The following is a 14,184-nucleotide window of genomic DNA, read 5'->3' on the forward strand; positions in this document are numbered from 1 at the left end:
AGAATTGCAAAAAATATGGTCCAGTCCCAAATAATACATTTAAAGTGCACTTCCCATTTAGTGGGATTTGCTTGCATGTAATGATTAAAGCTCACATGACCACAGGGAGTCAAATTTGTTGGACAGGGAGTCCTATTTGTCACCCCGCTTCAAGTCTATACTGGTACAGACTTCACACCGGATTATTACCCAGCAGTACTACAACAATAAGAATAGTTTGTTACATTTATATAGCGCTTTTCTCTGCACTCAAATCGACTTTACATACGGAAGGGAGGAATCACCTCAACCACAACCAAGGTGGAGCATCCACCTGGATGATGCGACGGAACGCCCACCACACACACCAGCTTATTGGTGGAGAGGAGACGGAGTGATGAAGCCAATCAGTTCATATTGAGATGATTTAGGAGGCCATGATGAGGGACAGAGGCCAATGGGACAATTTGGCCAGGATTCCAGGGTTAGATCCCAACTCTTTTTTTTTTTTTAACTACAAAGTGTAAACTGTACCATGTAGTGATTGTAACACCAAACTAATGATTGAAACAGGAAGGCCTGCCCCAAACTCACGCCCCTGGCTAGACCAATGTTGCCACCAAAGAGACACAGTGATCACACTTTTCAGGGGAATTAACCATTGAACGTCTTACTGAACAGCTGTCTCTGCAAATAAGAGACAGCATTTGGTCACACTTTATATTAGGTGTCTTTAACTGCTACAATGTACTTATTGTGTCCATGTTGTATTGCGAAACACTTTTCCTACTATTGAGATGCTATACGGATAAAGTTAGGGACAGGTTTGGTGGTATGGGTAGGTTTAACGATGGGTTAAGGTGTAAGGGAAGGGCCAACAGTGTAATTATAGATGTAATCACATGCAGGTTTGTTTAAAATATAAGTATAATGTAAAAACATGTATGTACATAATAAGTGCGTATCAAATCGTGTATTAGGCTTTTAATAAAAGAAATGGAGTATTAAATGTTAGTACAGTAGTTAAAGACACTAAATATAAAATGGGACCCACTATTTTAACACAGAAAAAAAAATTACACACTTCAGTTTAAATAGAACTAATTGGTCTAAGGAGAAAGCTTTCAAAAATAAATTATGCTTTCCTTATGAAGATAGACTAAAGAAATCCTTGCTCCTCAAAGGATTCTGTACGAATAGTTATTTTAACAGATCAAAAATCCAACCCTATACAGATGTAAATCGTAAACACACAAAAATCTAAATCCATCTGCTGTTTACATTTTATCTTTGTTGTAAAACAGAGTACTTCATTTGGAAAGGGATTTACTAGTGTATGCAAAACCCCACAGCAATCCTGCTACTGTGGACCTGCTAGGCGAGTTCTAACGGAGGCGGTGTCGCATTCCGCTCCCTAGTTTCCTAAAACAGGAATCAGTATATTGTGAAGACGAAATTTGGGATTAGCAAGAGCCTTGATCCAGTAACAATTGGGACACTGATGACTCAATAAACTGTGACAAGATTACAATATCGTGCATTAAACCTGCTGTACACTGCTGTATAACATACAATGACCGATGTTCTTCTGGTACCACAGGGCAACAGCTGATTCTGACTGATTTTATCGGTGCATTCTGGGAATTTCTAAAGAGCGAACATTTCAGTGCACTAGAAAGATTGTGATCATGAGACAGCCCAAGGAATCTTTGGGCAGTGTACTGAACTATGGAAAGGATTGAGAAACACCCAAAGACACTTGGTAACAGAAGCATGGAGAGCACAGGACAATTTGCATGACTGTGCGCAGATGATCAGCAGGTGGGACTTCCACAAGCTATGCTCCCTAATTGGTTTTCTAAAACACCATCTACCTGAACAAGGCCAGATAAAGAAAGGAGGAAAGAAAAAAGATGGAAGAAGAATAGACAAACAAATAAGAAGAAAGAGACAGGAAAAGCTAAGAAAAAGCAGAGCTAAAATGGGACAAAGGCACTTACACTGCTGATCATCAGAGCACAGGATGCAAGTTTAACAAATGGAAAAAATGGAAAAACAAGCAAAAAAAGAAGTGGCAAAGGTGTGCTTGCCTGGATGGTTTGTGGTCCAGTATTGGAAAGAGAAATACTGGAATAGAGACCCATCAGACAACCAATAAACCCCAGGTCAGACAGCCATGGCTGTGCTCATCGCCGAAGGGGTCAAGATTTGGAAGGAGATGCCCAATTTGTACAAAGCAATCTTATTCTGCTGCACGGTTCTTTAGGCTTTCTACTTACCCATAATTATCTTTTAATAAAATCACATTCATAATAAGCGCATAAAACTTTTAATGTCATTTTACCGTAAAATTTATGGATTTAGTGTACAGACATACAACTAAAAGCAATTAGATATATTTGTATTTTTATTTGTTTTATTATTTATTTAATAATATAGACCGATGTGAAATCACATATTCACAAACAATATATTATTCAAAACCATTTATTATTCAATATTTAACTACTCCACTAAAAAAAGAATTTTATGAAACATAAAATAAAAGTTTATCAATTTAACAAATAAAAATAGAGCCTTGGTTTGAGTAGACCTTAACATTATCAGAAAGAGTTAACATTTTAAAAAGACCACAAAATACATTGCTGGATAATAGCAACCCTGATACTTTGTATACAATTAATTGACTTCACTGTTTAACCAGTAGCCAACAAATATCTGCATACAACTCTATACTATTTTTGTAATAGGGATATGAATTTTACAGGAATTAATAGTAACAAAACATTTCTAGCAGGAATTTCTTTTATATCTGCCAAGATAATGTAGGAATCTGAAGCTTGGGAGGGATTCAAACTAATGCAGGAAAAAGCTAAAGGAACAGTATGGCAACCTAGTCAAGCAAGTATTAAAACAGGGAAATGGCAGGAGAGGAAACTTGAGAGTCAGAAAACCTTTTGCTTGGAAAGAAATTGGAAAGCAAGATAGTCATTGTCATTACAGCCCAATTAGAAAGAAAAGTTTAGCGTTCATGGCTATTCGTTAACCCTCCTACTCGTCTATAGAAACCGCTCATCTATGAGACCGCTGATGAAAGCGGGCAGTGAACCTTACTGTTTGTCCCATGTGAATTCACATCAATCATGAATGCCAAGAATATTGTGTCATATACGGTAACACTGACCAAATCGCCTCTCGTAAAAGAGCTTTACATAAGCCACTGAACCACTAATAGTTTCCGGAGAAATGGCCAGTGAAGCCAATTCCTTCTCATTTTGCCCCAAAAATGGCCATATAATGGCCAACAGCTGAATTGTGTTTTTGGAAATTCAGGGCATTGGCAAATAGAAAATTTGGCTACTGTCACTTGTGGTCTAATATGACGATCAGTGCATGCAAATTGTTTAAAATTAAATTGACAAAAGACTTCCAGTTTTAAAAGTATTGTGTGACAGTTAGAATTCAAGAACACACAAAAAACAATTGTACGCCTGTCTGAACAAAGCTGGAATTCAAACCCACAACCTTGTACACTCGACCAGTACAACAGGAATATGGGCTCCCTCCAAAAAATAAAATAAAATATATATTTTGCCTGTCTGAAAGAACCTTAAGTAACTAAGTATCTGCATTGGTTAAGGTGCACAAGCCAGAATAACCCTGCTTTCTCATAACCGCTGTTATTTTCATCATTCTGACATCAAGATTATATTATCCTTACCTGCCACTCTTTCGTCCGACTCCCTGTTCCCATCGTCTGAATAACGTGCAAAATCCAAGGAGTCCAACGTACTGATGCTGCCAGCTCGATCTAGAAAACAAATACAGAATGCATGTTAAATTCAGTGGCTCTCGTCCAACTAAAGGGTTTCATCTTCTACCCAGTACAAAACACACCCTTATTAGACGGAACACTAAACTATCATTTACAGAAAGTAAAGGGGTTACATTTTGATTTGTTTCAGCAAACTTAAGCAGTCAGCAGTTATAGAGAATAGGCTATATGTAGGCCAAAACTTTTCAATCTCTCTGTTTGTCAGCACTGCTGGAGGGAAGATACAAAAGTACTGCCAATGTCAAGCCCCCACGTGGACTCCTCTATTTGTGCATGTCACTGATTGTAGTGTGTTGTGTACACTGGCATGGTAACATATTATTCTGCAGCAAACCACATTTATTTATTTTGCAATTTTATATGAATAAAGAGCATATTATGATGGCGTTCAGTTACTGACCTATTTGTATTACAGATTCCATATCCATAATATTTGCATATTTTTAAAAGGGCCATTTCTTTAAAAAAAATTCTTGAGCTTTTGAAAGGAGCCAAAATTTGAAGTTGTGTGCAATGACGAAAACATACTTTAAGTTTCAGAAATCAAAACGTCATCCAGTACAAAAAGAAAGCTTATGAAAATGTGTTCAAAAATTTGACAACTCATTTAGAGTTATCCACAGTTACACATCAGCAACATCTATTCTTTGTTCATAAACAGCTTTTTTCGTCACATTGAGGTACATTCTACAACCCCATTTTCAGAAAATTTGGAACATTTTGTCAAAATGCAATAAAATCAAGAATCTGTGACTTTTATATTGCTGACAAAAGTACAAAAAAAGATTTTCAATGTTTTCACAGACCACCTTAATTGTATTTTGTAAATATATATAAAGAATGATTTTAATGGCTGCAACACACTCCAAAAGATTTGGAACAGAGGCATGTTTACTACGGTGTCACGTCACTTTCCTTTTAATTACACTTTTGAATCATTTGGGAATTGAGGATATAATTGTTGCAGTTTTGCACAATCTCGCCTGATACAAGACAGCTACTCAATGGTCTGTGGTCATTGTTGTCGGATTCTCCTTTTCATGATGTGCCCTACATTTTCAATAAGAGACAGGATTGCAGGCCGGTCTTTGGATTGCATCCCTTCTCTGGTGTAGTGTTTAAGAAACACTCAGTTTTATCACGTGCAGAATGAGGCCTGGCATTGTCATGCTTCTCAGAAAAGATGTCATCTTAATGGTAGTATAAGTGTAAAGTGAAAGTGACGTGACACCAATTATGGAATATGGGCTCTGCATTTCGACCAATCCAAGTGCACACACACAGCAGTGAGTATTGAACACACACACGGAACAATGGGCAACCATTTTTGCTGCGGCGCCCGTGGAGCGATTGGGGGTTAGGTGCCTTGCTCAAGGGCACCTCATTTGTGGGTAAAAAGAGTGGAAGTGGTGGTACTTTTACACATACTGATGCACCTGCATACCATGACAGATGTTTGCTGTTGCACCTGTCGCTGATGAAAGTCTGGATGGTCCCTTTCATCTTTGGGTCTGTTTTTCCACAAAACATGCTGAAACCGCAGCACAGATTTCTTTTAGACCATCTGAGATGAGCTTGGACTCAGAATCTGCATAGAATTGATGTAGGCTATAGCTTTCTCCTCGCGTAACAGAGATTTGAGTTGCATTTTTTTGATGCAGTTAAAGACTGTGTTAAGTGAAAACGGTTTTCTGAAGTAAACAGTAGCATGATGGTTTCTCATGCAATGCTATTTGAGGGCTTGATAGTCACACACATTCAACAGAGGTGTCCTGCCTTGGCCTACATGGACTGAGATTTCTATGGATTCCCTGTGGACCTATACTTTGCTATCTTGCATTGAGATATATTATTTTGGAATTGTTATACAATTCTCTCATGAAATTTGGCACAAAGTGGTGAGCCATGACCCATCTTTGCTTGCAAAGACCGAGATGCTCCTTTTATACCCTCACCTATTACCAATTCACCTGCTAATTGTGAACCGTTTCAAAACAATTAAATTGGTTTAAATGGGATATTCTGTAATCTTTACACTTTTATTTTGCCTCGGTCCCTTTTGGAATGTATTGCAGCCATCAAAATCTAAAATTGTTTATATTTATAAAAATACAATTAATTTGGCCAGTGAAAACATTGATTTTTTTCTTTGTTCTTTTGTCAGCTAAATGAAGGTTCAAGAGAATTAACAAAATCACAGATTCTTGATTTTATTGCATTTTACAAAATGTGCCAACTTTTCTGGAATTGGGGCTGTACTATTACACCAGAAGAACTAATAATTACAATAAAAAGTAGAAATGTCTGGTGCTGTTTCTGACCAGGTGTAGCACACAGCTCTGCCTCTGCATTTACTTTTAAAGGATCCCAATGTTAAAAACAAGACAACTGGTCATTTTAGTCTGACTTTAAAAGTTAATTTGGCACATTTAAATGTGGAATGCAACGCAAAGAGGCTGTTATTAAAGAATGGGAAGCCTACAGCAAACCTGTAGCGAGTGTGTGTGAGCACAGCACAGCGCCATTACTTATTTCAAAGAGGGTGTTTACAGTCTATACAGAAGTCTTAAAGACACAGGAATAACCTTTTTAAAAAAATCAAATAAGATAAAAGTACAAAAACAATATAAAATAAAGGGAAAATAAGGAAAATTTAAATGTTAAAATAAAATAAATGTCCCCTTTACATTCCTGTGCTCTCATTTCAATTTAGAGTCACCTATGAGGCTTGGCAGTTGGCACTATCTTTTCTTTTGGAAAATGATCATGAAGTGAATTAACTAATGATTGTTGGAATAAAACCCTAGACAAACATGACAAGTGGATCTCCAGGAAAAAAAAAACTAAACCAATAAAGTCAAATAATAAAAATAACATTTTTTAAATTACTGTGCTTTCACTTTGCCTATACGGCAATGGCACCCTATTTTCTGTTACTCAAGTAAGATAAATATCACAGTGACTTGAACATGTGTCGGTCACATGATGGCAGTAAAGCTCATGCACAGAGTCCTGTGACCACAAAGCTGTCTGTAGAGGAGGGACAAGATCACAACCTCCAATAAAGACTAAGAACCATTACTAGCATTAAAATAGTGTAGGCAGGTTCTTTTTTGTTTTTGAAAATGCCAAATGTGAGCTTGTACTCCGTAGAAATGCAGTTGGCTAAATGTCAAATGACACTCTGGTAGTTAAATTAGTGAATCTTTCCATCACAGCCCTGGACAGAGAAGTAATGATGAGGGGACTGACTCGTCTCAGGTTTGCAACTTTCTCTGGGCGTGACTTGAATGACAATGCTGATATCCGACTTGTGAGAGTGCCATGGAGCTGTGCTGAAAAAACGTCTTGTCAAACTGGTTGACAGGGAAGGGTTGGCAGTTCTGTGAAGGGAATATGTGAGCTTGAACCATCATGTGTAAAATGCTTCCTGCAAGGAATGACACTTAAAGGCACATGAGTCATGGAACACATGACTCATGAGTAAGCGATAAATGTGCACACCCACTTGGTTCTGTGTGTTCATGTTCACATAATCAACACAATATTAGAAATAGTCATTTGTTTGATGTCAAAATACTTTCTTATAAAAGATATAATACTTTCTTCTGAAATCGAAGTAAACCATTAGTAGGTTGATGAAAAGTGTGACATTATGATGAAAAATAAAAATAAAGAGGATGCATTGTTATTAAAATTCTGGATGATACGGATAATTCTATATAAATTATTGCCGTTAACCGTTAAAATGACCAACATTTTAATTTTACACTATTTTTACCAAATGAATGCTCATTTCCGAAACACTTCGTTGGCTTTCTTCTTCCATAAGTAGGTTTGGCTCCACAACGGTTTTGTTTCAAGGTGGAACGTTAAAGAACCAATTAGTTGACGACTCCCAAAGTGTTTCCTATTTTGTGTGACATCAGCAGACGTTCAGCCAACAGTCAGTGGGCGTGACGACAGAGGCTAACAGCCAGGCTTCAACGTCAGCTACCAATTTATGTAGAACTACCACATCTAAAGAAATATCCTGCTTTATGTCATTTAGACAAGAATATGATAACAAGGAGTTTTTCTTGGCTTATTATCAGTGAACACAGAAAACATCACATCTATCAGAATCTAACTACTAAGTGTTTTGCTTAAGCAATAATGGGTTATTCTAGCAGCTCAGGAATCTGAGGGAGTGACAAACACTTACTCTAAGCCGGGGAGACATTGTTTATACAAAATTGACCCAGGTTAACAAAATCATTTAAATTATACACTAACTACAAAGCAAACTGCCACGATAACTCAAATCAAAGCCACACCCTCGGGGCCACAGAAATACAGAGGTTTAGGCCAACAGTGGCACTGGAGACAAGTATGACATTAAAATTGATCAATGCGATTTAAAATGTGTTGACTTAAAAGTTTTTTTTATTGGATTGTGCCCACTTTCCACAACTTTTTACAAACAGCTCCTCTTCCCATGAAATCAGCCTTTGTTTTCACCATTTAGAAGCCAAAAATGGGGGACAGTTGGAACAAAAATATACACACAATAACACGTGATCAGACTACTACCAGTAATATACACTACTGTTCAAAAGTATACAGAAAATAATAACAGTAATATTATTACAATTAAGAAAAACAGTTTTCTCTTTCATATATTTTAAAATGTAATTTATTCCTGTGATGTCAAAGCTGAATTTTCAACATCATAGACTTCAGTGTCACATGATATTTCAGAAATCATTCTAATATGCGGATTTGGAGCTTTAAGAAACACTTCTTATTAATATCAATGTTGAAAACTGCTGTACTGCTTGATATTTAATGAATAGACAGTGAATTCTAATGCATCTTTGCCGATTTAAAGTATTTAAAAAAATTATTGACCCCAAAGTTTTAAACAATAGTGTGTATTATATTCACTGACAAACAGTTTCAATTTGGTGCGACTAGTGACTAGTGCAGGCTTTATCGCTCACAAACACAACAACGGCCCTGAATCTTGATTTCATTGATAATTTTAGGTGTTTATTTATAGTTTATTTAAGTGCATACAAGTAGTAAGTCAATGCCGGTCTGCAGAATGTCATAGAAGTAAGAATCAGTAGAAATCTTTAATTCATTTATAAGCCTGCATGAGGCCTTAATGGTGTATTCTGATCTGTTTGGTGTGTGATGCGTAGCTATATGAAAGGGCTAGGGGAGGTGGGGCGCACAGTCAATTGTGTGGCGGAACTAGACTTTGATGACAACCCGACAGCTGGCAGCTGCTCCACAAAAACTGATCCAATTAAATCTGCATCATACAGTTTACAATATTCATTCAGCGGAGCTTCAAATCCTCTCACATCCTAAACACAGACACCTTTTCATCCCTTAAACGCTTCTCAAGTGGCTGTTGCATCTCACTAGCGAAATATCGGCGAGACTGTGAGGTGTTGATAATGTCTCTTCCTGCACTGATGTGACAGAAGCGCAGGAAAGAGCCATCTGCTCCCTCTCAGCTGGTTGCCAGATCCTCCTTTTTAGGAGTGGGTTTGCTCCATAATGCTAATAATACCCTGCGGTTCCTGAAAAATCGGTGTTCTTAGAAGAGACGGGTCAATACGCAGCAGTCAGCGGCAATTAATGCATTTAGGAGCCATTAAAGTGCAGTACGCTTACGATTCAGTCTCTAGGAAAGCCAGTTGAAAAAACAGTGTTTAAAAAAAGAGGGATTGGCTGATACGAACAGGCAGCAGGTCTAGGCCTCTAATTTCTATAGCATCCCCCTTCTCCCTGGAGAGCAGTGTCACTTAAAACACTGATGAGGTCACATCCCGTCTCTCGGTCCAAGAGACCATTAGAGGTCTTAGAATTATTGTTTCATTTTTAAGAGAATTTGGGCTGCACGATATTGGAAAAAAAAGTTTACACAAAGTGTGTAAAATAAACTTAAAATTTTATAACCAACATACTTTTCTCACATTCTTTTTGTGACAAGAAAACATCCCTACAACTTCTGAAAGTGAACAGAAGTGTTTTACTGTAGCATAAGTAGCAAGTGTTATTTTTACATTTTTAGTGTTTCAGGTAGGCCTACATTAGGTTTATTTAACAGAATCATAACAGAGTCATATCAGCAGAAACTGAATAATCAAATGTAAAACTGATTCTTATGAAAGCTACAGAAGTTATTCAGCCAACAGCAGCGAGTGATTTTCTCTTTGTCTTTTGTTCATGACCAATGCAAGCCGTTGCGATATGCATTTTGCGAGATATATATATGCGATATTTCAATAATTTCGATATATTGTGCAGCCCTAGAGAGAATTATTCATCAAATCAAGATGACATCCATTCACTTTATATGACAAATTAAGTTAAGTTTTCCTGTATTGTGGGAAGGTAGAATGAGTACATGCAATATTACAGATCCTAATAATATCAGACCTAAGCCTCTTAGATAAAGGAATGGTGGTTGTCAAATATTAAAATACAATAGGAAGCTGATCAGGTGGATTAATTATTGGTTTGAACCGTGAATAAGCCTGCATGAAAGCGGTTTCAACATTGCCCACCCCCATGTATAGTCAGCAAGCTGAGAAAATGTGCAGTTGATGTGCACTTATGCCAGGCAATCATACAAAAATGATTGCAGACACAACCAGGACAGACTTGAAAGCTTTTGGACGAGTGTTTGATCAGCATTTCCTCATTCAATCAAACTGTGAGGACCACAAGCTCCAGGAACCATGAAAAAAATGTCCACTATGTGTACCTTCATACAATCACATGGGAGACTAATTTAGAGTTGTTGGTAACCAAACAGCAGCAAAAAAAAAAAAAAAAAAAAATTAAAGATCAGACGACGGACCCTTTTCTAAGCTCCACCCTCCACAGAGAGGTTTTAGAAAACATCTTATAGGAATGCATTTGAAAAGAAATATTTTTTTGAAATTATTTATTCATTTAAATGCATTCTTTACTTACTGATATTAATCTACAAAATGCTCTTTTAAAGGGTTAAAAACAGTGGGAAAAAATACCTCCTAGGGTAAACTGTGTAATAGGTAATATTTTTTCCCCATCCCCATTTTTTATGCAATATTCTATTTTAAAACGGTCCAATCATACCAAACTTGTATTAGTAATGAACAGAAGCTTGCTTAATCATATAGCAACAGTTGCTAAGTTAGGATTGATCAACAACATTTGTAAGGTCGGGATTCACCCCAAAAAATAAAATGATGTCATCATTTACTCACCCTGGTGTTGTTGCTGCATGAGATTCTTTCTTTTTTGGAACATAAAACAAGCTATTTTGAGAACTCTGTTTTGTCCATATAACGGAAGTCAAATTTTGATTTTCAAAATTATTATTTTTTGTTCCACAGAAAAAAGAAAGACATGAAGGTGAGGTGAGTAAATGATAACTGAGTTTTTTTATTTTGGAGTGAACTATCCCTTTAATTTATTAATCTTTGGTGACTGTTTTTAAGAAGAAATGGCACCTTTTTACAAAGGGTCAAATTTCTTGCAAATGTAAATCTTTGATTAATGTAAAAAAAACCAAAGTGTTAGAAAATATCTACACTAGGATGTTGTCATTGTCAATCCACACTTCAACTACATGCAGCCTGGTTATAAAGAAAAACAAATCCAAACGTCATGCTTTGAAAGGCAAATAGTAAGAGGGAAACGAGGACACTCTCAGATAAGAAACTTCATTTAGGAGCAAAGATACAAGAAAGAATGATCACAGAGAGTATTCCTGATTACGCCAAACAAAGTGTATCAATCCCATCTGTCACTGCACACAGTCAGGTTTTACATACACCTCGTATGAGCATCTCTTTTTCTCCTCTTTCTATCCTGCACCTGCGCAGCTGGGGTCAGTGGGAAGACTTCACATCACATCACACAACAAAGACACAATCCAGTCCTAAAACAAATGCCTCCCATCAAGCCTGTGTGTGACACATAGTGTGACATCTTGTATGCATAAGACTGGAACAGGTAGTATAGGTAGCCGTTTTAAACAGCTGCTGTAATGCGGTTTAAAAAGCGAAAGAAAAAGGTAGGCTAATGAGACTAAATCTAAGGAGATGATAACGTAGACAGCATTTTTGGACATTCATTTTGGCTGCTAACTATCAAAAAATTCATCTTAAACCAGCCTAAAATGTTCTCCCAGCCTGGTTTATCTAGTCTAGCTGGTCTTCCAATCTGGCCAAGTTGAGTTCAGCTGGTTTACCTCTTCGACCAGCTGACAAGTGTCCAAAACCCTCAAACCAAACCAGGCTAGGAAACCAGCAAATCATCTTAGACTGGTCTAGGATGTTTTTGAGCAGAAGGTAGTTCAATAAGGTTTTGAAACACGTCCATTTAACGTTACCTCATATAGGAAGACTACACTTTACTGGGTTATTGGACCTACACAATGGAAATATTATAAGAATACTTACTAAGCGGACCTCCAGGACCGACACCTTGCTCTTTGCATGCGGGTGGAGTTCCGCTTTGCCTTTCGAAGTTGCCTGGATTTGAGAAATAATCCCGCAGGCGAGGCAGCTCGCGTCCGGCTTCCAGGAGCTCGGTGTGCAGCTCCAGGGCCGTGAGGATGTATTGATCCCGGAGCAGCTGCGCGGCGATCGCATCCAGCGACACCCGGGTCTCTGCGCTTCCTACTCCGATTCCAGCCACCGCAGCGGCCGAAGCTGGTATACCGTCCACACTCGGGCTGGTTCGGGTGCTGGACAGCAGAACGGCTGGCTCGGAGTACGCCGGGGGAGAGAAGGGACCGAGGCTGTGGCCTTGCGCTTCATCACTCGGGCTGCGCTCGCTGTCCGCGCCATCCTGCCTGTGCTCGGCTTCCTCCTCCGAATCACTCACGTTAAACGGGTTGACATTACCCGCCGCCATTTTGCCGTAAGGTGATCAGCCAGCTATCTGACTAATATGTGTCTCCGTCTTCCTGGACGGATGTCAAGAGCGCTTTATTGCTCCTAATCAACGGGGCTTCTGGAAATATGCTTTGGTTGGTGGGGCCGAATGTCATTTCAGCACCCCGCCTACTCCCTGCAAGACCTGAGCGGAAATGACGTAATGCACCCTAACCGGGATCCGACAAGTAGACGTGTGAAGATCCAAATGAATGAAAAACATAAGAAATCAACGTTTATTTATCCAATGCAAAACAATACAGCAGGCAGCTGTACAGCAGGCAGCCGTTTTTTCAACTTGTTCTGCAAGCTCCAAAAAAGTATTATTGTATTTCTATTAATGATCGATCTATCTATCTATCTATCTATCTATCTATCTATCTATCTATCTATCTATCTATCTATCTATCTATCTATCTATCTATCTATCTATCTATCTATCTATCTATCTATCTATCTATCTATCTGTCTGTCTATATGTCAGTCTGTCTGTCTGTCTGTCTTATCTATTTTTATATCTATATCAAATATCTATCTGTCGGTCTGTCTAATCTATCTATCTATCTATCTATCTATCTATCTATCTATCTATCTATCTATCTATCTATCTATCTATCTGTCTGTCTGTCTGTCTGTCTGTCTGTCTGTCTATATATTCAAATTCATATTCAAAAATTTCTTTATTGGCATGATTGTAGGCTACATAATATAAAATTGCCAAAGCTTGGAATACATAGAAAGACATCAAAATAATAAAATATTAAAAAATAGCTTAAATTTAAATTTACAAATTAAATTAATTGTACAAATTAACAGTGTAACAAATTAAAATATGTGTGAACATTTGATACCATAGTTTTTCACATACACACACACAGTGCTGGCAGCCAGTGCTGCTGTCTGCCCGTCTCATGATCTTTATCTGTTCTACTTCAGTCGTGACTGTAAAGTTCTGTATTAAGTTTTTGAATTTGTTATAAGTTTCTGATTGAACTGTATTTGTGATCTCTCCTGTCCTACAGTGAACAAACACCATTTGCTCTCGGGATAACTTATCTATCTATCTATCTATCTATCTATCTATCTATCTATCTATCTATCTATCTATCTATCTATCTATCTATCTATCTATCTATCTATCTATCTATCTATCTATCTATCTATCTATCTGTCTATCTGTCTGTCTGTCTGTTTTGAAGAAGCTACACCTGCTTCAGAGGGCTTTTCTTGTCTTCATCTGTTCTACTGGTAAGGGTTAAGAAAGAGTAGGCTAACAATATTTCAAGATCAATATCATCTCATGCCTGACTCATCAACTGTAAAAGAGCTGATATCAATGCAGATTTATGTTTGCACTGCGTCTGCTTGGCCATCAATAGAAGTTCACGTGGTATTTGTAAACAATCAGGCATTTGTTTGTGCCATCTGCTGGACTGAACCAAC

At 37.7% G+C, this 14,184-nt stretch overlaps 1 protein-coding gene across 27 annotated transcripts in view; it reads right to left on the bottom strand.

Annotated features, from left to right (window-relative positions):
* relch (RAB11 binding and LisH domain, coiled-coil and HEAT repeat containing) overlaps positions 1-12,903 on the bottom strand; it is a 48,605-nt gene extending 35,702 nt beyond the window's left edge. For 13 of the 27 annotated variants that reach the window (XR_013207300.1, XR_013207299.1, XM_077244564.1 and 10 more), the window contains exons 1-2: positions 12,265-12,903; positions 3,701-3,790 (exon numbers count right to left, since the gene is read on the bottom strand). Coding sequence is in view for 22 of the 27 variants with exons in the window: in XM_077244564.1 (XP_077100679.1) it covers positions 3,701-3,790; positions 12,265-12,721 (547 nt within the window). In the remaining 5 variants the exon portion in view is untranslated. Of the gene's footprint in view, positions 1-3,700; positions 3,791-11,634; positions 11,686-12,264 lie in introns of all 27 variants that reach the window. The other 14 variants (XR_013207298.1, XR_013207297.1, XR_013207296.1 and 11 more) reach the window with 3 other exon arrangements.
* Positions 12,904-14,184: the final 1,281 nt, after the last annotated feature.

Source organism: Siphateles boraxobius, unplaced genomic scaffold, assembly GCF_051911475.1.
Source record: "Siphateles boraxobius isolate OS27281-9 unplaced genomic scaffold, OSU_SipBor_1 26, whole genome shotgun sequence".
NCBI classification, from domain to species: domain Eukaryota; kingdom Metazoa; phylum Chordata; class Actinopteri; order Cypriniformes; family Leuciscidae; genus Siphateles; species Siphateles boraxobius.